At 45.0% G+C, this 24932-nt stretch overlaps 1 protein-coding gene across 1 annotated transcript in view; it reads left to right on the plus strand.

The window, feature by feature from the left end:
• The first annotated feature begins 6206 nt into the window (after positions 1-6206).
• Positions 6207-24932, plus strand: part of CPZ (carboxypeptidase Z) — a 170238-nt gene continuing 151512 nt past the window's right edge. The window contains exon 1 of the mRNA XM_077477857.1: positions 6207-6537. Within this exon, the coding sequence (XP_077333983.1) occupies positions 6432-6537 (106 nt within the window). The 5' untranslated portion in view covers positions 6207-6431. The remainder of the gene's footprint in view (positions 6538-24932) is intronic.

A 24932-nucleotide genomic window follows, 5' to 3' on the forward strand; every position in this document is an offset into this window, starting at 1 on the left:
CAAAATAAATTCTGCTGCTCCTCCTGAGTACGGCAATACCACATGTGTGAGACTTTTACACAGCCTGGCCACATACACACACCCAACATTGAAGTAGCAACTTCAGGCGTTCGAGGAGCATAAATTACCCATCTAATCTCTCAACCACCTATTACACTTTTGAAGGCCCTGGAGCACCAGGACAATGGAAACGCCCACAAAGTGACCCCATTTTGGAAAGCAAACACCCCAACGTATAATCTATGAGGCATAATGAGTCCTTTGAATGATTCATTTTTTTCCCAAAGTTTTTGGAAAATGTGGGAAAAAAATGAAAATGCATTTTTTTTACAAAAAGTTGTCCATTTCTAAGATATTTCCAACACATAGCATGTACATAGCAAAAATGACACCCCAAAATATATTCTGCTACTCCTCCTGAGTATGGCGATACCACATGTGTGAGACTTTTACACAGCCTGGCCACATACACAGGCCCAACATTGAAGTAGCAACTTCAGGCGTTCTAGGAGCATAAATTACCCATCTAATCTCTCAACCACCTATTACACTTTTGAAGGCCCTGGAGCACCAGGACAATGGAAACGCCCACAAAGTGACCCCATTTTGGAAAGCAAACACCCCAACGTATAATCTATGAGGCATAATGAGTCCTTTGAATGGTTCATTTTTTTCCCAAAGTTTTTGGAAAATGTGGGAAAAAAATGAAAATGCATTTTTTTTACAAAAAGTTGTCCATTTATAAGATATTTCCAACACATAGCATGTACATAGCAAAAATGACACCCCAAAATATATTCTGCTACTCCTCCTGAGTATGGCGATACCACATGTGTGAGACTTTTACACAGCCTGGCCACATACACAGGCCCAACATTGAAGTAGCAACTTCAGGCGTTCTAGGAGCATAAATTACCCATCTAATCTCTCAACCACCTATTACACTTTTGAAGGCCCTGGAGCACCAGGACAATGGAAACGCCCACAAAGTGACCCTATTTTGGAAAGCAAACACCCCAACGTATAATCTATGAGGCATAATGGGTCCTTTGAATGTTTCATTTTTTTCCCAAAGTTTTTGGAAAATGTGGGAAAAAAATGAAAATGCATTTTTTTTACAAAAAGTTGTCCATTTATAAGATATTTCCAACACATAGCATGTACATAGCAAAAATGACACCCCAAAATATATTCTGCTACTACTCCTGAGTATGGCGATACCACATGTGTGAGACTTTTACATAGCCTGGCCACATAGAGGCCCAACATCTTAGAAGCATCATCAGGTGTTCTAGGAACATAACTTGCGCATCCAATTTCCTTACAATCTATCACATTTTTGAAGGCCCTTCATATTTCTAACATAGCACATACATACCAAGTAAGGGGTAAACAAAAAATTACCTGTGGTTTTAGTAGTCCAATTGTCCGCAGGAGAGCCCTGATCCAGGCAGCAGGCAGGGACATGGTCAGCGACAGTAAATGGAATTGTCCAGGTAGCAGGCAGGAATATTGTCCATCCTGGTAGTAAGCAGGAACATGGTCCAAGTAGCAGGCTATGAAATAATGGGGAAAGGGGTAGAGGCTTCTCCCGCCCAAATCTCTTTGAAGCCTCTGAGTCTCCAGTCCCTAATTCGGGAATAAGAAAACTAAAAAATTAGTTTTCGTCATCCAGAAAAACTATTCTGGAGCCCCTCACATATGTGAGACCCCTTTTGTTCCCACTAGCATAGCAGGGTAAAAGATCAATCCAAGAGGCAGGCAAAAAACGTGGTCAAACAGTCCATGGTCAGTTCCAGAGAAGGCAGAGGCAGGTACAGTTTAGCGTTAGGCAGAAGCGTGGTCGTATAACAGGCCAGGGTCAGTTCCGGAGAAGGCAGAGGTATGTTTAGCGTTAGGCAAAAGCTTGGTCGTATAACAGGCCAGGGTCAGTTCCAGAGAAGGCAGAGGTATGTTTAGCGTTAGGCAAAAGCTTGGTCGTATAACAGGCCAGGGTCGGTGTCGGAGAAGGCAGAGGTATGTACAGTTCAGTGCAGTGGCATAAAGGGTGTGGAGGAAAATGACAGGAAATGAGAATTACCTTTACCATACTTCCCTAATAATGTAGAGAAGTATGGTAACGGCGGAAGCATTCACCTATACAGAGGCCTGGTTGGGAAGGACAATCGGGGCAATAAAATGTGGTGTCTCTTCTAATTCCTCTTCTGGAGCACACCCGGCATTTTTTCTGACGTCTGCAGCCTGTTTCACTGGGGGGGATTTTGTCAGGAAAGTGGCGTTCGTGGAGTCTGCTCACACAATCAGAGCGAATAGTTTCTGGTGGGCCTTCAGGGTACAAAAGGGCGGAAATAACTTCTTCTTGGTAGTACAAATAGGATACGGGGTTCTCTGTAGATTTTTGGTAAAGGACATAAGTGTTATACATGGCCAAACTGAAAAGATAAATGGACACTTTTTTATACCAGTGGCGGGATTTTCTTGTGGGAAGGTATGGTTCAATCATCTGATCGTTAAAGTCCACTCCTCCCATAAACAAATTATAATCATAGATGCAGGCTGGTTTCTGGATTGGGCCGTTTCTTCTGGAGACTTCTATGTAGGTGTCATTATGTATTGTCGTCAGCATGTGGACGTTTCGTTTGTCCCTCCACTTGACAGCCAATAGCTCCTGGTTCCGCAAAGATGCAGTCTCCCCTCGTTGTAGCCTTTCATTGACTAGTTTTTGCGGGAAGCCCTTTCTATTGGCTCTCACTGTACCACATGCTGGGGTGTCTCTCCGGTGAAGATTGCGGAAGAGGGGCAAGCTTGTATAAAAATTATCCACATAAAGGTGGTATCCCTTTCCAAGGAGTGGATAGACAAGATGCCAGACCACTCTTCCGCTGGCTCCAATGTACTCTGGGCATTCAGGGGGGTGCAGTTGGGAGTCCTTTCCTTCGTACACAAGGAAGGAGTAGATGTATCCCGTGGCTCGGTCACAAAGTTTGTACATTTTAACCCCATATCGGGCCCTTTTGCTGGGGATAAACTGTTTGATGCCAAGCCTGCCTGAGAATTTTACAAGGGACTCATCCACGGAAATGTTCTGATCGGGGGTATATAATTGGGGAAATTTTTCAGAGAAATAATTTAGAAGTGGCCGAATTTTAAATAGTTTGTCAAAAGCTGGGTCATTTCGGGGAAGGCACTGGGTGTTGTCATTGTAGTGGAGGAACCGCATAATCATTACGTATCGTGATCTTGGCATAAGGGATGAGAAGAGTGGCATGTGGTGGACAGGTTTGGTAGACCAATAGGAGTACAATTGTTTTTTTTTTGAAAGTCCCATAGAAAATGTTAGGCCTAAGAAAATTTTGAATTCCTCTACAGTTAGTTCTCTCCACTGAAAGGGACGGGCATAACTAGAGCCAGGGTTGCTTACTATGTGCTGCTGTGCGTAGAGGTTGCACTGGGCCACAATGGATGATAGTAAGTCTTCAGTGAAAGCCAAATTAAAAAAATCTAGCATTGAAAAATCATCGGTGTTCACCTGGACACCTGGCTGGGCGGTGAAGGGGGGGATATTTGCTTCTCCGGAATTAGAGGGCAGCCACAGGGGGTGTTGAAGGGCATAGGGAAGGCTGGCATGGCCCCTATTCGAGGTGGACGGCACTGCTCTCGGGACTGCTCTCGGGGTGGACGGCACTGCTCTCGGGGTGGACGGCACTGCTCTCGAGGTGGACGGCACTGCTCTCGAGGTGGACGGCACTGCGCTGCTGGTAGTAGGCTGCTGCTCCACGCCAGAACGCATTCTTTTCACGGGCACATATTCTTCTTCTGATTCAGTATCAGACCCGCTGCTTGTAACGGGTTCATAGGCAGAATCCGAATTGGACAGAGAATCAGAGAGCTCCGCGCTGCTCTCATCGGTTATACTTAAAAGCTGGTAGGCCTCCTCGCTAGTAAAATATTTTTTTGCCATACTGGTGGCTGGTGAGGCTGCACTGGTGGGCACAGGTGGCACTGGTGGACACAGGCGGCACTGGTGGACACAGGCGGCACTGGGCACTATAGTGGCTTTGGTTGCACTGGTGTGGCTCTGGTGGCACTGATTAGCACACAGATGGCACTGGTGGGCACACAGATGGCACTGGTGGGCACAGGCGGCACTGGTGGGCACAGGCGGCACTGGTGGGCACAGGCGGCACTGATGTCACTATAGTGGCTTTGGTTTCACTGGTGTGGCTCTGGTGGCACTGACTAGCACACAGATGGCACTGGCGGGCACAGGCGGCACTGGCGGGCACAGGCGGCACTGGCGGGGCACAGGCGGCACTGGTGGGGCACAGGCGGCACTGGTGGGGCACAGGCGGCACTGATGGGCACAGGTGGCACTGATGGGCACAGGTGGCACTGATGGGCACAGGTGGCACTGGTGTGGCACTGGTGTGGCACTGGTGTGCACTGTAGTGGCACTGGTGTGGATCTGGTGTGGATCTGGTGGCACAGGGGTGGCACAGGTGTGGCACAGGTGGCACAGAGGTGACAGATGGCACAGAGGTGACAGATGGCACTGTTGTGGCACTGCTGATCCCTGTTGTGGCACTGCTGGGGCACTGCTGGGTACTGCTGGGGCACTGCTAGGGCACTGCTGGGCACTGCTGGGCACTGCTGGGCACTGCTGGGCACTGTTTTTTTCACTCACATATACGTATGTAGCTCTCCTCTCCTCTCACGCTGCATCGGTGTGAGGAGAGGAGAGAAGTGAACTTTGCGTGACCTGTGACGTTCTTTGTTTATATTTTGTGATCGCTCCGTCATTGGACGGAGCGATCACGTGGTAAAGGACCGCTGCTATTGGTCCTTTACCGCGATCCGTGTTGCGCCGGGTCCCGTGAACCCGGCGAGCACGGATGTTCCGGTGTGCGCGCCCGAGGGGGCGCGCACGACCGATTCTCCGGGAGGACGTCATATGACGGCCCCCCACAAATAACAAACCGGCCTATAGCCGTCATTTGGCTATAGGCCGGTTATTAAGTGGTTAAGGTGAAAAAATATGAGACTTTACTAATCCTTTAATGATTTATTTATTTACTTATTTATTTTGTGATATTTAGCCCACATTTATAAAAATGTGTGGTATTTTTCTGACATTCAATATTTTACTTTGATGAATTGACTTTTATTATCTCAAGAGATCCTTAAAATTTTTTTTAAAAAAGTGTCACGTGACCTTCCTATTGCATGCAGTAACCTTAAAGCCGCGTACACACGGGCGGACTGTCTGGCCAACTTAGTCTGTCGAAACACATTTCAGCGGACAGTCCGCTCGTGTGTGGGCTTCAGCGGACTTTTTCAGCGTGCAGTCTGGCGTACTAAGTATTTCGGAATTTCCGTAATATTGTCCGTCAGACTTTGGTTTCAGCGGACAATCCGCTCGTGAGTAGGCTAGTTCGACGGACTAAGAATGGCGCATGCTCAGAAAGGATTTACACGGCGAAAGGTTGCATTGCTGTGTATTGGACTTCCTATTTCTAGTCCCGTCGTACGTGCTGTACATGTCATCGCGCAAGCTTTCGACGGACTGTTTGTGCATCCGTGTGTGGTCAAGTCCGTTCATTTGAAAGTAGGACGGACTGTCCGTCGGATTGTATGACGGACTAAGTTGGCCATACAGTCCGCCCGTGTGTACGCGGCTTAAGGCTCCGTTCACATCTAGGCGTTTTTCAGCTCTAATCCTCCGCTTTAAAAGCGATCAACAAGACATATCCCTTTCATTTCAATGCCCCTGTTCACATCTGAGCAATCTGTCACCTAAGCAAAATGACCATTGCTCCAAAAAGTACACAAGCTTCTTTTTTGGCCGATTACGGGCATTTTACGCTTTTACATTTGTGACCTTTTAAACTCCTGTACAAAAACGCTGCAAACACGCCCGTAAAAATGCCTGAAAAAATGCCCATAAAATAGCAATGCCTAGATGTGAACGGAGCATTGCTGAATTAACCCCACAGCTGTTTACGATCGGTGTGGTTACCTGTAATAAATAAATGCCTGTAGGTACAGTAGCCTATGTATAGAGCACATTGTGGATTCACCCTCTGGCATCAGGCAGTGAATGGGTTACAGGATAGGCACAGTAAGAATTTGTGTGCATTTTTGTGGCAGTGTGGTTATTGGTTAGAGACTCTTGTGCAACCTTACACAGACATATGCATTCCCTCAAAGTCAGCTCCATACAGACAGACTTCTTTACACTAAAGCCAGCCAAAGCCTCCTTACAAGACTACAAATGAGAGCAATGAATGATTCCCCATGTGCAGATAAATCCAGGATCTCCTCCACAGGGTGTGCTGAGCTGTAACCTGAGCCATTGGAACACGTGAGCAGAGCGCTGCCTGGGAGGGAGAGAAGACTGCGAAGGCTGGTCCGCTCTCTACTGTGCCACATCAATGGCTGGACGCTACAAGCATCTCCTGACCGGCTGTCTCATCATCACCCTCACTGCAGGGCTGGTGTACGGCTCCCCCCGCTGCCTCCCCGGAGACCGAGCCTTGGGTAAGAGAAAAGAACATTATTAGAGAAGAACATTATTAGTGACCATGTGCTGGAGAAGTCAGGACTTTGTAGAAGTGTAGGAACTGGAGCAAGGTAGGACCAGATGATACAGGTAGATTCCTACTCCGGTCTAGATGTTATCCTTCTACTATGTAGATGTTCTTATCTACAAGATCCCACTTTTTATTTAGATGGTATAGCTGTCTCTGAGCTAAAATACAAAAAGCACATATTCTATTGTTTCCTTTTTAGAAAGTTTTAGAAGTATAATTAATTATTGTTTTTTAGATATTTAAAGTGCAAGTAAACATAAAGAGGAAGTAAAGTGCTGCCTTTTTTTGTTTGTTTGTTTTCCCTGATCTGCAAAGTAAAGGCATAATGTGCTAGTATGCATCGCATACTAGCACATTATGTGAAACTTACCTGCAAACGAAGCCCTCGTTGTCGAGGCTGGTGGCCGCAACCATCTTTTGCCCGTCTTCCTTTCCGGGTACGCGGACTCTGGCTTTGTGACTGGTTGGAAGAAAGAAATGACTGCACATCCAGAACTTCCGATTTGCCTTTTATTTATTTTCACAAAGATAACACCAAAGACACCAAACTGTGGTCACATAGACGCATTTCACATATACATCTTGTGCCAGGGCTGGACTGGGACAGAAATTTGGCCCTGGACTTCATCCAGACCGGCCCACTTACATTTTGAGTGTCCCATCGCCAGCCCCCTTACGACAGAGTGTCCCATTACCAGCCCCCTTACATCAGAGTGTCCCATCATCACCCCCTTACATCAGAGTGTCCCATCAGCACCCCCTTACATCAGAGTGTCCCATCAGCAGCCCCCTTACATCAGAGTGTCCCATCACCAGCCCCCTTACATCAGAATGGCCCACTGAGCCATCGGCCCACCGGGAAACTCCCGGTAGTCCCGATGGCCAGTACATGCCTGTCTTGTGCTTAATCATTGCAGTGACTGAGACAACTGATAGACCTTAAATCTATCTCCTAAATGGAGATATTTACAGTACCTATAGGTAAGCCTTATTCTAGGCTTACCTATAGGTACAAATAATCTATGGAAGTTTACTTCCACTTTAAAGCCAGAGTTCCGACATTTTTTTTTTTTTTTTTTTAAGTCAGCAGGTACAAATACTGCAGCTGCTGACTTTTAAAATATGGACACTTACCTGTCCAGGACGCCCGCGATGTTGGCACCCGAAGCTGATCTGTCGCTCGGCTCTCGGGTGCTGCCGCCGCCATGTTTGCTATGGGAATCAGCTTTACTTCACGGTTCCCTACTGTGCATGCGCGAGTCGCGCTGCGCAATACAGCCGGTCCCTGCTGCCTCTGGGACCCGGGAAAGGGACAGGAAGTGGCGTAAATACCACAGAGTCTGTGGCAATCTATGCCCGGAAGTGGGTGCAAATACCTGTATTATACAGGTATCTGCATCTCCCTCCCCCTGAAAGGTACCAATTGTGGCATTGGGGGGGGGGGGGGTTCCGATGAGCAGAAGTTCCACTTTAGGGTGGAACTCCGCTTTAAACTAAAATAACCTGAAAATAGAAGAGGAAATCTAGTATAAACTTGGTGCATTTTTACAATAAATTAAAGTAGAAGTCCGGTCTAAACAATGATGATCTGCACAATTAAAGAGAGTAAATGTCCCTAATAAGGACACACAAATGGTAATAAACACCTGTCAGAGATTCTAACTCCTCACCACTCTGTCCAAACCTAACAAAAATTGTTTGTCTTAAAGTGATACTAAAGTCTCATTTTTTTTTCTTTAAAAATAACAAACATGTTATACTTACCTCCTCTGTGCAATTGGTTTTTCACAGAGCAGCCCAGATCCTTCTCTTCTCGGGTCCCTGGCCGGAGCTCTTGGCCTCTCCCTCCTGTCGAGTGCCCCCACAGTAAGCAGCTTGCCATGGGGGCACCTGAGCCACAGCTCCCTGTGTCCATTCAGACACGGAGCCCCAGTTCAACCCCACCACCTCTCTTTCTCCTCATTGGCTAAGTGAGGCATTCATGGACATCACTGGCTAGAGATGGGGCTCAGGTAAGAATTAGGGGTACTGGGGAGGCTGCTGCACATAGAACCTTCTTCTTTTACAACCACTTTATGTTATACACTCACTTTATTATTTGAAACATTCCTCAGAGATTTTGGTCCATAGTGATATGATAACATCACACAGTTGCTGCAGATTTGTGAGCTTCACATCCATGATGTAAATCTCCCATTCCATCACATCCCAAAGGTGCTCTATTGGATTGAGATCTGGTGACTGTGGAGGCCATTGGAGTGCAGTGACCTCATTGTCATGTTCAAGAAACCAGTTTGAGATGATTTTAGCTATGAGACATTACAGCTGAAATCAAGACTCATCAGAAGAGGCAAGGTTTTTCCAATCATCTAATTTTGGTGAGCCTGTGAGAATTGTAGCGTCAGTTTCCTGTTCTTAGCTGACAGGAGTGGCACACGGTGTGATCTTCTGTTGCCTTTCTATCATCTCAAACCAGTCTGCCCATTCTTCTCTGACCTCTGAGAGCAACAAGGCATTTTTTTGTCCACACAACCTCCGCTCACTGGATATTTTCTCTTTTTCTGACCATTCTCTGTAAACCCGAGAGATGGCTGTGTGTGAAAATCCCAGTAGATCAGCAGTTTTTTAAAATACTCAGACCAGCTCGTCTGGCACCAACAACCATGCCATGTTTAAAGTCACTTAAATTCCCTTTCTTCCCCATTCTGATGCACAGTTTAAACTTCAACAAGTCATCTTTACCACATCCAGATGCCTAAATGCATTCAGTTGCTGCCATGTGATTGGCTGATTAGCAATTTGTGTTACTAAGCAATGGGACATGTGTACCTAATAAAGTGGCCAGTGAGTGTGTTTTGTTGTAAGTCCTATACAAATGAACCTGTAGAGGAAAGATTTCTACACTTACCCATTCCCGGGGCGCTCTTGTCCTGTCTTGCGCTCTATTCCCAGCACCAGCTTCAGGGAATAGGAGAGGCTGCCGACAACGGATGCACCACTGTAAGGCTAAATTCACACCTATGCATTTTTAGTGCTTTTTGCATTTTGCAGATTTGCACTACAGAACGTGTTCCATAGGAAACCATGGTTAATGGACTGTAGGGCAAATCTGCAAACTGCAAAAAGCAGTAAAACTGCATAGGTGTGATGAATCCAGCCTAAGTCTTTGGGTGATGTCACTGCCCAGGGATTGCAGTCATTGTCGGCGATCTCTCCTTTCACCTGAATCCGGCACTGAAAGCTAATCACATGAATGGACTAGAGCACTCTTAGATAAGGTAAGTATAGACACCTTTCCTCTACAGGCTAGTTAGTATAGGGCTTATAATGAGGGTGAAAGCAGGTTTGAAGTGATTGTAAACTATTGTTTAAAAAAAAATGTTATACTTACCGATTCTGTGCAGTGGTTTTTGCAAAGAGCAGCAACAATCCTCCTCTTCTGAGGTCCCCCATCAGCGCTGCTGGCTCCTTCCCCCGCTGAGTGCCCACCATTGACCCGCAGAGTGTGGCTCGGCCTTACCCCCTGCTGCTTCCTCACTGGCTGTGATTGACAGTAGTGGGAGCCAATTGCCCTTGCTTCTTTCTCTGAGCCAATGAGGAGGGAGAGAGCAGACAGAGCCTCTGCTCTCGTGCACATCACTGGATCGAGATTGGGCTCAGGTAAGTATAAGGAGGGAGCTGCACTCAGAAAGTGTTTTACCCTAATGCAGAGAATGCATTAAGGAAAAAAATCTTCAGCCTCAAAACCCCTTTTACACTGAAGCAGTTTTCAAATGTTTTTAACGCTAGAAATAGTGCCTGTAGGGCTCCTTTCACACTTGTGCGACTTGAAAGATGCACGCAATTTTGCCACAATCTTTGCTGTGACTTTGCCGCAATTTGTATGCACCTTGAAGCATGCCTGTGTAATCTTGAGGTCTCTGGACCTCAATTTGCATCAAAGTCGGACTAGAATAGTGCAGGGACTTGAAGACGCACAGATATGAATAATAGTTATTGGAAATCATGGGTGTACGACTTGACATGGGACTTTGCAGTCCCAAGTCACAGGACAAGTCACACAAGTGTGAAAGGGGTCTAAAGCGCCTAAAAACTGCCTCCCATTTATTTCAGTGTGACTTTTCACACTGGGTCGGTGCTCATGCAGGACGTTAGGAAAAGTCCTGCAAGCAGCATCTTCGTTGTGGTTTGGGAGTGGTCTAACAGGAACAGAGGGGAAATCCTCCAACTAGCGCCCCTGTTCCTGTGAGTACTGTCTAAGGTCTAGTTCACACAGACATTAAAAATAGCCCACACGGCTCGACCACTCCCCGAAAGTCTCTAGCCTCATGAAGACTTGGTAGCTGCTGCTCTACCACCCACCCCAGAGACTATCCCCCATTTATCACCCCCCCCACTCCCATTTCAGAGACTATCACTGTGTGAAATAAGCCTAATGACACATACACACGATCGGACTTTCCGGCAGACTAGGTCTGGACCGGAATCGGACAGACCTAGAAATAAAACATGTTTCAAATCTATCTGACAGACTACAAATCGGGAAAACCGTTCGTCAGTGTGCTGGTCCGACGGACCAAATACGACGCAAGGGCAATTATTGGCTACTGGCTAACTTCCTTGTTCTGTCTTATGCCATTACGTTCAAAACAAATGGACTTAGTCCGGTTGTGTGTGGCCAAGTCCATTCGTTCAGAAGTCCCACGGACCTCCCCTGAAAGTCCATCGGGAAGACCGTCAGACCTAGTCCGTCGAAAAGTCCGGTTGTGTGTATGCGGCATTAGAAGGGATTCATTTGCTGTTTAGTCAATACCCTGACAAAGGGGACTGCTGTGCCCCTGAAGGTCTTGTATGGAACTTTTGTAAAGTCTTCAACTGGAACCTGGTATACTAGTTTTCTTCTACATTACCAATTAAGATCTGACAGGGCAATCAATCCTTCCCCATGTCCCCATGTCTACCTGCGTCTTTAGGTTTGTTTTTGAGCACTAGAGAGCCATTGAACCCTGGAGTCCCAAAACCAGTGTATATCAACTTCAAAATGACTTCTCAATATGGAGATCTAGTTGACAATAAATGTGGTTGGAAAGAGATGATAGGTTGGGCCAAAGTGCTGACTTTTTATAAAATTTAAACATCCCAATATGTGGACCTTCTGAGATGTTCTAGAGTAAAAATTAAGATGTTTGCAGGCCCACTTCCACTTTACCAACACATTTGTCAAATATAGTTTAAAGGTAATATTGTGAAACTTAATTCATTTAGTAAATATGTGTTCTTACTATTGTCAGGATAGTTAATGTAAACACTGTGGCCTCATTATTTGATGGCTCGGGGAATAGCAGTCTAAAGAGTAGTACACACTAGTATTTTTTTTATTGTTCAACACAGCAGGGCTGAATGAAAAAAAAACTGACAGCTCAGTTGATGCTACTACGATGATCTCCCCTGCTGTTCTGTTGTGTTCTGATAGGGAGACAGCCCCCCCGCCAGAACAGCCATTGGCTAAGAGCGCTGATCAGGAGCCAATTGGCAGACCTTTTTTGGTCATGCCCCTTCGAATGCCTTCTTTTTGACCGACTGCAGTACACATGGGCCGAATGTCAGACGGTTTCTATTGAACCTACTAATGCCATCCGACATTCGGCCCTGTGCGTGCAAGGCTTTAACTATTCACAAATATTTCAGAATATACCATTAACTTTGTATTGTTAGGATCTGCTACAGTTTGGCTTTTAAACTACATAAGTGGTATTTTTTTATTTTATTATTGTTTTATTTTTATTTTTTTATACGGCAGATCAATCCAAAAACAATTGAGACAGTTTAAAGCTAGATTTAGACAATGTTATCTATGTTCACTCTTCTATGAAGAACATAAAGAAAAGGAGATTATGCTATGGGCAGTGCTAATTGTCTTAGATAACTAGACCTTCAGACACCTTAGTGCAGGGTTAGGCAACCTCGGCACTCCAGCTGTGGTCAAACTACAAATCCCATCATGCCTCTGCCTCTAGGAGTCATGCCTGTGATTGTCAGGGTCTTGCAATGTCTCATGTGAATTGTAGTTTCACCACTGCTGGAGGGCCGAGGTTGCCTACCCCTGTCTTAATGGTTGGACCTCATTTATCCCTTTGGAACATTTGATTGATTTAGGATTTTTCACTGTACCAAAATATACTTATAATGACAATTTAAGGACTTTTGTATACATGGTGTTAAGATCAGTTTGAAATCAGATTGTGCTTCTCTCTTCTCTTTAATTCTTCCATATAGATCAGGTGAATGCTTGCCAAATGCATGGTACACATTTGGCAAGTACTTCTAAGCACGTAGCAAATACATGGTAAATTCATCATGAAATTAACCTGTTTTGCATGTGCAAAAAGTAAATTTTAATCGTGGCTGCAAAATGAGTGCATGTTCACCCCCCCCCCCCCCCTTCACCCCCCGCCTCCACCACTCAGTTCTGCTGCTTGTGGCAAAGAATAAAATTGGCACCCCGATTTACCACAAAAGTCCTGTGTTTTTGAATTATGCATGCACTTGAAAAGTACTTTGTGGTTGACATTCAACTCAAAATGAATTGGTTGAACGTGTAACATAACAAATGCCCACATGTGTATGGGAATGCACTGCAAAGGTCTAAATCCATCCCTTTTTTATTAGGTAATATAGTCCATGATTCTTTAGGTTACTATTTCTGTCCTCACATCACTATGTAGAGGTGTCTATTGGACTTAGGTGCAACTTCATCCTTGAACGATGTAAAGACATCCTCAAGCTGCACTCATTGCATTGAAATGCATTGATGGTCTAGGGCAGTTTTTCTTAACTGTGGCACTCTGTGGTGAAGTTTGGGCTCCCCAGGGGTCTCACAAATATGGGATTAGCATTATGAGTTGCCATGTTGTGGGTGGGCTGGTCTACAACACAATAACATGCAATGAAGCTCAAGGGCCATGACCCTCAGCTCACTGGTAGCAAGGCAATGCATGACTCTGATTCAGGGCAGATGGTATTCAGGTCTGCCCCATGGCATTTAGGAGAGGACATCAGTCCACCTCTTCCAGACCTGGTCCACCTGCTGCCCTCTGCCATTCTAGTTAGGTAGTGTAAGAGTGTAAGAGTGATGGAATACCGCGTGAGGTCATGAGGCCCAAACAAAACTTCTGCTAATCAACTTCGCTCTTTTTGCATTCTCCTAAATTATGCAGACTGGGATCAGACAATTCATGAATCATTTTTTCCTAAATTCCTCCATAGCACAATGTTCTGCAAATTAGACAAATATACAGATATTCTGGAGGATAAAAAAGTAATGGACCTGTGATTCATCTGATTAGTCATCCCCAACAGTAAAGCACCATTGGGGGTTATTTACTAAAGGCAAATCCACTTTGCACTTGGAAGTAAAGTCGCTGTAGATCCAAGGGGGACATGCAAGGAAAATTAAAAAAAAACAGCATTTTAGCTTGCAAATGATTGGATGATAAAATCAGAAGAGCTTCCATTCATTTCAGATCTACCCCTCAGATTTACAGCGACTGCACTTCCAAGTGCACTTTCAGAGCAATTTCAAGTGCACTTTGCACTTTTAGTTTGCACTTGTATTTCAAAGTGGATTTGCCTTTTCATAAATAACCCCCCTTGCTCTTTCATTCAAGTGATTTTTTTTTACCATTCTAGTATTCGCTTAACATGTTATTAAAAAAAAATAAGAAAGACTAGACCCTGTTTTTACTAAAAACGAGCAGTCCAGCTGTTGAGTTGGAATGCTGCCTTGTGCAAAAATAAACATTTACATTTATAAAGGAAAAGGACACTTTCATAAAAGACTGTTTTGTAAAAGGCGGCTGTTCTAATAATCTGTGGCTTTTGGTTGAGAATGTGAGATCGTTAAGTAGAAAGGCACCAAGGAATGTATGATTTAATACGCTGAGCCTGGTATGTGAATGTGTGCTGTAATCATTAATGCGCCTTTAAATTAAGTTTTAAAAGAGAAGTGTAGGTTTTAAAAAAATAAACCCACCTAGGTGGATGCTGCATCTATTCAATGTCACCTCTAAGACCGAGAACTGAGCGGTCAAAAAACACTGATCACTCAGTTCTCATGCTTCAGTAAACAAAGAGTTGGTGACTAACAGACACTAAGGCCAGCAATACATGGAGAAAATTTATTTCCTGCAACCCGTAGTTGCAGAAATTAGCTTGATTTCCCCCGTCAACACATACATGGGGATCCCTCCTGCCACCCTATTGTCTTCCCTGCGCCTACCCTGCTGGGAGAAGACAGTGATTATTGCTAGCAGCTATAGCAGCCTCCAGCGATAGTCACAAGACGATCCGGCAGGCTGGTTGTACACAAACTAATAGTTCGATCAACTTGGTGCATTAAGCCTTGGTGCTGAACCGGCCAAGATTCAAACTGTGTATGGCCAGCCTTACAGTGACCAGCTCTCTGCTCTACCCCTCCAGCTCTCACTGGAGTTCCCAGCCATGCAGGGAGATGGAGTGGCAGGCTATCAATAGCATGCTGAGAGGCTAAACCAGATGCCCCTCAGTCATTTGGGTGGATCCCTCTAGAGTTTGGACCAGCTGAGTGACATCGGCCAGCAACAGGCTTTAGCCCACTGTTGGCTTAATACGGGTCACAGGAGCACAAAACATAGTGCACTCCTATGACCCACAGGAGAAGTAGGACCAAAAAGTTTTTCACCCTACTTATTTTTTAAATGCAAGCAGTGTAATTACTTGACCTTGACCTGGCATTAGCCCCTTGCAGCTCCTGTAAAGCAGGGTTGGAGTGTGAGAGGACAAGGGACCAATCAGTTCATGTGCTGATTAGAAGCATGTTGATGGGAAGAGAAGACAGCCAGCATAACAGAGTGATTAGCACTGGACTACTTCTGCTTTTACTGTCCAGTCACAGACTAGAGGTGGGACCAAGATGACCTGGGCTCAGAAGAAGTGGGTTGAATATACAGTCTTTACTGTCTAAGGACATCTAGTGGCGTAAAAAAGTACTGCAGGGGAAATCTCTGAATCGAAGTCGAATGGGCTATTTGTTTTTTTTATCTTGGTAGTTGTGGCTGTAGTTCTGCTTTAACAACATACCGGACATGTCAACAGTGCTGTGTATGTGTGAAGGTGATGTCTTTTCATTGCTTTGTTCAGATGCAGTCGGCGGCAGTGGCGTCGCTAGGGGGTGGCTTTTGGGGCTATAGCCCTGAATCTAGAGCCCATAGCCCAGAGTCTCTGCAGGGGTCCCCAAGGGAAGGGGAGACTCTCTGGGTACCCTGATGCAAGTGGGGGGCTCTTTGGAGACCCTGATGCAAGTGGAGGGCTCTCTGGGGACCCTGATGCAAGGGGAAGGCTCTCTGGGGACCCTGATGTAAGGGGGGTTCTTTGGGGACCCTGATGAAGGGGGGTTCTCTGGGGACCCTGATGTAAGGGGGGTTCTCTGGAGACCCTGATGTAAGGGGGGTTCTCTGGGGATCCTGATGTAAGTGGGGGGCTCTCTGGGGATATATATACACACACACACACACACACACACACACACGTATATTGCTATATATACATGTGTATGCCCGCCCAAGCGTATGACTTTCTTTACTACACTGCTATGGGCTCTAGCCCCAGATCTTTTGTAGACCTAGCAACGCCCCTGGTCAGCGTAATCATTTAAGCACAGCATGCTACAAAGTGATGTCTTCACAGCATGCTCATTGCTTTCTTTTGGTCCCTAGAAACTTTTGTTTCAGGTATTGTTATGGCACTTACAATTTACACAGCTCTTTACATATTGTACATGTACATCAGTCCCTGCCTTCAAGAAGCTTGCAATCTAAGGTCCCTATCTCACAGTCATGCATATACATAATAGGGCCAATTTAGACAGGGGCCAATTTACCTACTAGTGTGTGTTTGGAATGTGGGAGAAAACCCACAAAGGCACAGGGAAAACATGAAAACTCCATGCGGGTATTGTCCTTATTTGGATTTGAACTGAGGACCCTAGTTCACTAATCACTAAGCCATTGTGCATACCTCCCAACTTTTTGACATAGGAAATGAGGGGCACCTATCAGCAAACGCATGCAGGCATAGGACACGCTCCTCGCCACGTCCCCTTAAAGGAAAATTGTACAAAAAAAACAAGATTGTTTTTTTACCACTACTATTCCTTTATATTGGATTTTACAAATGCAGCAATTTAGAAATCATATGAAAGGTTTAGTGCTGGAAAACACTTTTTGAAAGATAAAAAGTGCATTTTATATACAACTATATAGATCAGATCAAAATAAGGGACAAAGGAGGAGGAATGAGGGACAGAGGGATATTGCTCCAAATCAGGGACAGTACTTCAAAATCAGGGATAGTTGGGAGCTATGCCATTGTGCTGCCACAAAATGGTCACCCAAGATTCACACATTTTTTGAATTAGATTCCATTTGAAAAATGTGTGAATCCGTGGTGAAAGTTATATGAATTGAAGGTGAAAACATTTATAAACACACCCTTAATTCTTCCTAAGGACCAAAAATAAGTCCGGTTTTCGAAAGCTGCAGATAGAAAAGCCAATTTTGTCACCCATATATACAATCCCTCGTGCTCTGTTTTAATATGTAAAACTGGTTACAAATATGCTTAATTTGCAATTCACTTCTAAAACATATGTCAGCTGGCTGCAGTAAGCATTGCTTTGGCTGCATCAGATGCACTGGAAACGCTTCCTAAGCTCAGGTCCTCAAAACATGTCCGTATGACCCAAATCTAAAATGCCTCCAGAGATAGATATTTCTACTGTATTTATAATGAATTGTCCCAGAGCTCATTTCATTAACCTAACCACAGCCCCCGGGGTATAACACAATTTAATGGCCTTGTCATTTAATACATTGGAGGCTGAAAAACTGGTGAAGTTATTTTGGAGATCCTATGTTTTATTCAAAGTAGAAGAATAATTTAAAAATGCCTTCATTGTCAAATATATTTTCTTGTCAGGACATTTTTACATGGATTTAAAGATAATGTTAAAACATCTGCTTATGGAACAGGGTGGCAGGTCATAAAATGCATCAAATGCTCCAAGGTGCTAGGTTGTGTTAATTACCCCCTAGTCCAGATAACTAGGGAGTGTTGAGACTTGCTTTACTGCCCATTATGTGGAATGCAGAGGGTTTGCCTCTACCAATAAACCACAAACCGTACATTTTTTCAAGCACTTTTTTTATTGTTTTAGAAGCCTTTGTATGCCACAAAGTAAGCATCAAATGTTTTTCTACCCTAAGCTATGTTTTAGTAGGAGATGAAATTACTAGTAGGGGTTGCTATATATAGATGGATCGTCATATGCCACTGCTTACATGGACATTTATGTCCAAGATGTCTGATGTATAAAGAGAATTTCCCAATGTGTTTCAAGGCAGAGCACAAATATATGATATTATGAACAATGATGTACCTTCCCCATAATCAGCACTGCAGAAGGTTATATATCACTGACCCTGAAGGAGCTGATGGTTTTTGTTGGGCTTACCGTTACCTCACCTTTTCACTGTGTTTGTCTTAGGGTTCGTAGAGTGGATTAAAGAATGTTAGCTCCAACACTTGAGCACACTCCACACAGAGAACATGACGTTTTGCAATAGAGGGTTAAGGGGGATTCAGGTACCTTGTAATTGCGGGTTAGAGTTATTTCCTTGATCCAGAGGACAAACAGCTTCCACAGGCTGGATCTGGCAACCACCGGATAGGCCTCTCTCACTGACCTAGCAGCAGATGAGATGCTCGGACAAAATCTCTGCCACAGACTTGTTAATTCAACTGAATCGTTGTGCAATCCTCTGCCACAGGAAAGCACAACTAGTAACTTGTTGTAAAGTTAAAGAGTTTTCACACTGTACCAGTTTCTTGCAGCCGATCCAGCTATACTTTGTGATAGGTGACCCGGGATGCGTCCTCCAACTGAGTCTCCAGGCTCTTCCAGAGATAGCAATCTTGTTGCTTGGTCCTCTCCTGAAAAAGTCCTCCCCTGGATCCTCCAGTGGCTTAGCTTCTCTCCACAGGCAAGACAGCACAGGACCACCCCTAGATCGGTAGGCCCCAAGACTTTTGGCCCACTCTTTTAGTTGCAAAGCCTCGGGCCTGCCGACCCCCAGACATAGGGAAAGGCAGCACACACCTCAGGCCAGGAGGGCCATGAGGTCGGGGATAACCACCCCCAAAAATATGTACCTTAAGTACCCTTACCCAGAATGCACAGCGGTTGAACCACTCCCACCGGGTTATTTCTGAGTAAAAGGGTACCCAATGCATTCAGCCTGTTGCATTTTCAACACTCACCAGTGGTGACAGTGACACCCATGGCCAAGTGGAAACTAGCACAACCCAGCTGAACTGGTACAGAAACCAGAACTTTGACATAATTAGTCTGAGCCAAACTGCAGCTTCATACAAACTTAAATTTACAAAAATAATGGCGTCTGCTCATTAGGAGCAGGGCACTACAGTTAGAAGGTGCCACAAAGTTTGGATAAGTCCAGCAAAAACGCTATTCATCAAGGTATGTAAAAAGCTTGCTCTGAGCTGACTGGTTGCAGGAGCTGCTCCTGCTTTGAGTGCTCATAATCGCTGTTAGCACTAGCTGCTGTGCTGCACAGTGGACTCCACACCCCCCCCTTATCTATGCCCTTGCCCCTTCTGTACAGCTCTCCCCCTCGTTACAATTCTACCCCCAATACAGCTTTGCCCCCTTAGTTCAGCTGTTCGCCTCATTACAACTCTACCCCCAGTATAGCGTTGCCCCCTTAGTACAGCTCCCCCCTCATTACAACTCTACCCCCAGTACAGCTTTGCCCCCTTAGTGCAGCTCTCCCCCTCATTACAACTCTACCCCCAGTACAGCTGTGCCCCCTTAGTTCAGCTCTCCCCCTAGTTACAACTCTATCCCCCAGTACAGCTCTGCCCCCTCAGTACAGCTTTCCCCCCTCTCTAAGTACAGCTCTACCCCCTCTCCGTACAGCCCCCCCCCCAGTTCTACACCCTCAATACAGCTCTGCCCCCCTCAGTACAGCCCCCAGTACAACTCTGCCTCGTTAGGACAGCTCCCCCCGCCTTCAGTACTGCATTGGGTGTACAGCGTACCAGTCAATACTCAGTGCTGTGGTGCACTGTGGACCCCACTCAGTAAAGCTCTACTGCCCCTCCATACAGTTGTGTCCCCCCAGGACCCCCCCTTTCAGTATCGCTCTTGTTTTCTCTCAGTATAGCCACCCCTTTTAATGCAATTCTGCCCCCCCCCCCAGTACCCCTAGACCAAGGCAATTCACTTCACCAAGGCAATGTTTTGGAGTAAGGGAAGCGACTAAACTGAGAAGAGCAGCTCCTGCTTTGTGTGCCTGGCATAGCTGTCAGCCCTAGCTGCTGCTCTGGACTATGGATAATCTTGAGTGGGAGGATTGGACCCCTTACTCCTCCTCCCCCTTCCTTTTCTACTCTCCTGGTCAACAGTATTGCCTGAGGTCTCCTTGCAGCTGATTTTCTCGATTACACTTTTACCATGCCTTATTCTGCACTACGTGTTTGTGTGGAGGAGGACATCTTGGTGGAGGTAGTGCTCTCTTTTTTTGCTAAAGCCTCCAGCAAAGAGAATGATGAGCAGCACAGTAATGACATTATCAAATTTCACTTTAATGACGTGTATTGACAAGCTTCTGTTTACTTGTCAAGAATTGGGAATTCTAAGGATATTGGGGCAGTTGCTGAGGCTGCTCCCTTGATATCCACACCCAAAAATATTTGTTGAGGGGACTATTGCGGTACTAAATAAATCATAAAAGACTTTGTTATAAAAAAAATTACAAGTAATTTAATAAGGACAAAAAAATGAAATCCATCAAAACTTTCATATTGCTAAAATCATATACACCACAATTTAATAACAACCTCTGAACAGCAACAGTGGTGGGTGTCTCTTTTGAGTGCCTCTATTTTTTGTATCTAGATATACATTACTTTACTTTATTTATTTTTTCACCTCGATAGCTAGTGGGATTGTCATTCCTTATGCCGTTGGTGACACTGAAGTATGGTTGTTCCCATGCTTTGTTTATTACATTATTACCTTGATTATACGATGTTTGTAGTATTATTGTTTATATATTATTATTATTTTTGTATTTTGTGAATAGTGTTGCTGTAAAGGAGATCCGCTCCCCCCAGGGGGAAGCTTGGGTCTTTTCTTGGATCCTTTGTTGTGTTCTCCTGTCTGGCAGATGTGCGCTCGCCCTGGTGGGTCCCTTATTTTGGGTCCTTCTTGTGCTGGATGCGCCCGGACCTTTTGGTCCATGGGCCCCTCCGGCGCGCACATGCGCTGTGCGCACATCCATGCACAGTGCGTCCGCATCAGCGTGCGCGATGGTTGCATGGCCGTGCGAGTGCGCGGTGTGGGTGGGCGGACCCCCGTGACATCAGACGCCGCCGTTTAGCGGCGTACGCTGATGCCGGAAGGGTTGGGGGCTTAAATAGTGGTCTGTGTTAGACCACTGTTGAGCAGTTTTCAGGACTCCACATGCCGGGTTGCGCTGTTGGACATGTCTATACAGGTTAGAGTATTGCTGTTTTTATACCCGATGACTAGGACCTCTAGTACCCTAGGTCTCCTGGTCTTATCTTACTTTATGCCTTTTTTCATATGTGCTTAAAGTGATTGCTCTGTGTGTACCCCCACAGATGGCGATCAATACCCAGGTTCATGTTTGTTTCCTGGCTAATGAATTACCATATTAATTATCATGATTACCTGGTGTGCTAACCTGCAATACACCTGTGGTGTCCATCTACAACAGCAACCTGTGCATACATGCTTACCAGCTCCTCCCTTTGGGGAGTGTATTATATATATATAGTAGGTGATACCTGCCCTGCACACTATACATTTGTATTCCTTGGCTACTATGGTGTTGCCCTGTTCGATCTCCCTCTATGAACATGGGTGGTGTACACTGGATAATATAGCACAAACGGTATGTTTGGCTTTTATTTTCACACTTGTTTCACTTATATCCTTTTTACCCTATTTTTTGTGGTGGTTTGCCCCTTTTCCACATTTCTTTTTCCTTTTCTTCCCAATTTGGTCACATTTCTTTGGTAATTTTTTGCCTGCGTAGGACACCTTAGGATGCACAATTAAGCACTTCCTTTTTATAGGCTCTTTTTACAGCCCCTATACACAGTCTATTTTCCATCCCTTTTCACCTATATATCGCTCTTTAGGTGTGTATAGGTTAATGTCTCATCTCACTTTAACTCTCATATCATATATATCTGTTTAAATTTGAAGAGTCCTTTACAACCCCCCACATCTGCCGTGGGAGGAAACCGATGGGTCCTGTGATCTACTGCTTCCTCCTTTGTGGGTGAGCTGATCCCCTCGCTATTTAAATTACTGTAACTCTTCTGTTATGTCATTATATGATTCGCTGCTATTTGATTATTTGCAAATATTTTTATTTACTCTGTAGACTATCCTCCTGAAGAAGCGGTTCGCGGCGAAACCGGTAGAGGAAACGTTTCTGTACCCCTCTTCAATAGAAACCTTACGGGCTTACCCGTCGGTAGTTTATTAAATTGTGGTGTATATGATTTTAGCAATATGAAAGTTTTGATGGATTTCATTTTTTTGTCCTTATTAAATTACTTGTAATTATTTTATAACAAAGTCTTTTATGATTTATTTAGTACCGCAATAGTCCCCTCAACAAATATTTTTGGGTGTGGATATCAAGGGAGCAGCCTCAGCAACTGCCCCAATATCCTTAGAATTCCCAATTCTTGACAATTATCAATTGGGATGATGGTACTGTTATATGTATTACGTATATTTTGTATTCGAGGCTATACTCAGTCTATGGCTAAGCTTCTGTTTACTTCAGCACAGCTTCTCTCCCTATCCAAATCTATGGGAATGCAAACACAGGTGATGCTGGTCAAATGCTGGTCAATTGCATTTCCAATAAATTCTGAATGATCTCAGAAGGCTCTCAAACTAATGCCAAACTTGTGCTGCATTTGCCTATGAAAATTCAATTACAGGCCCTAAATCATGTGACACTAGAAGTCAGAGGCAGCAATACCTTTGATGTGTCAAACACACCAGGCCATTTCATGTGGCCCTCTCACCCAGGGCTTTTTTCCAGTTGGAACGCCTTGCCCTCTGTCTTACCCTCTGCTCCCCACTCACCACTGTCACTTGTAAAACACAGAAGCCTTCTGTGTTTATAAGGACAGCTTTCCTCTTGACAGCTCTCAAAGATACCTGCCTGCTCTGCACTCAGGGACAAAGGAGGTGCAGTTGCAGTGTGAGATGGGTCACCACGTGGTAAGCTTCATTGTGTGAGATATGAGGAAACTTTTTTGGGGGGAGAGGAGAATGAGGGCTGTAGAGGGAGATGTGGGCAGAGATGAGGGATGGAGGAGAGTGGTGCAGAGGTCAGTGCTGAGAAGCGGTGAATGCAAGATGTGGAGAGAGATGCAAAAGAATGCTTTACCTTGCACACTGCACATAGCACACCCCTAAGCCCTGCACTCTGTAGAAAGCTTATCCCTGAACCCTACACTCTGTAGAAAGCTTATCCCTGAACCCTACACTCTGTAGAAAGCTTATCCCTGAACCCTTCACTTTGTACAACGCACACCCCTGAACCCTGCACTCTGTACAAAGCTTATCTCTGAACCCTTCACTCTGTATACAAAACTTATCTCTGAACCCTGAACTCTGTACAAAACGTATCCCTGAATCCAGCACTCTGTACAAAGCGCACCCCTGAACCCTGCACTCTGTATAAAGCTTATCCCTGAACCCTGCACTCTGTATACAAAACTTATCCCTGAACCCTGCACTCTGTACAAAGTGCACCCCTGAACCCTGCACTCTGTACAAAGCTTATCCCTGAACCCTGCATTCTGTAAAAAGCGCACTTCTGAACCCTGCACTCTGTACAAAGTGCATCCCTGAACCCTACACTCTGTACAAAGTGCACCCCTGAACCCTGCACTTAGTATCTTGTGCACCCCTGAACCCTGCACTCAGTATCTAGTGCACCCCTGAACCTTGCATTTGTACAAAGTGCCCCCCTGATCCCTGCACTCGGTATTTAGTGCACCCCTGAACCCTACACTCTACACAAAGCACACCCCTGAACCCTGTACTTTGTATCTAGAGCACCCCATAACCATGCACTCTGCACAAAGGGCACCCCTGAACCCTGCACTCAGTATATAGCACATCCCTGAACCCTGTACTCCGTGCATAGGACACCCCTGAAACTGCACTTGGTATGTCTGACATTCCTGCACCTATGCTCTGAGTAATAAAAGCCCTAGATAAATATATATAGTCTTACAGATACACCGGCCCTTTGAGAGCAACCATAACGCTGATGCTGCCCGCAATGAAATTGAGTTTGACACCCCTGCCTTAGATGATCCCACACTATACCGCAGATATACAGCTATGAGACTGTGGGCTCAGGAGTGCCTAGACACCCTCATGTTCCATAAAGTGCACTGCTGTTTTTTAGGAGGAAAAAATAAAATCTTTCAAGGTAATGCTTAGGCACAATTAACAATTTCCTGATGTTCCCTATAACAAAGCAAATCTCAACTCTTTGCCAATGCGGAGTGCCTTTTAAAAACTGCTGATTGCCTGTCTGTCTTTGGTGTTGATATTTTCTGAGCCGCTGACCTGGCCTGCAGCTTGTGTATGAACTGGCATTTTTGTCTTGCTCCCTGTCAGTCATATCTGTTCTCAGAAGTGAGAATGTAAGACTGGTCATTTTCCTACATCAGGGCCACAGTCGTCTAGAAGGCCCATGTCAGCCTGAAGGATGCAATTATAAGCCAGCAAAGCCCTTGTGTCAGGATCTTTAGTCTAAGGTCGTGTTTGCATTTGACTGATGAATAAAACACGGTCAAGTCTATACTTGTTTCCATTCAAAACACATTTCTGTCTAATTCTAGATAAAACAGGTACAAATACACTCCATTGCCTGGCCTATTTTGCCCTCTTCTCCCTTACAACACAGCTCAGCATGAAGACCATAAAAACTAATTTATTACACTGAGTTGACAAGTTATTTTGTTGATTTCTTCCTCTTTTTTTTTATTCAATATTGCTCAACAGTCTATTACGCAAAATCATAATTGCTGTCCCCTAGGGTGAGTAAGCTTGTTTACAAAGTTAACCGCCCCCATACATGTTAGAAAAAGAATTGAAATGTCCTGGACAAACCCACAGAACCCCCCTTTTTTATACACGAAAGTTTAACCACT

The sequence above is a fragment of the Lithobates pipiens genome, unplaced genomic scaffold (assembly GCF_037356315.1).
Source record: "Lithobates pipiens isolate NorthernLeopardFrog02 unplaced genomic scaffold, aLitPip1_a1.2 Scaffold_13, whole genome shotgun sequence".
NCBI classification, from domain to species: Eukaryota; Metazoa; Chordata; class Amphibia; order Anura; family Ranidae; genus Lithobates; species Lithobates pipiens.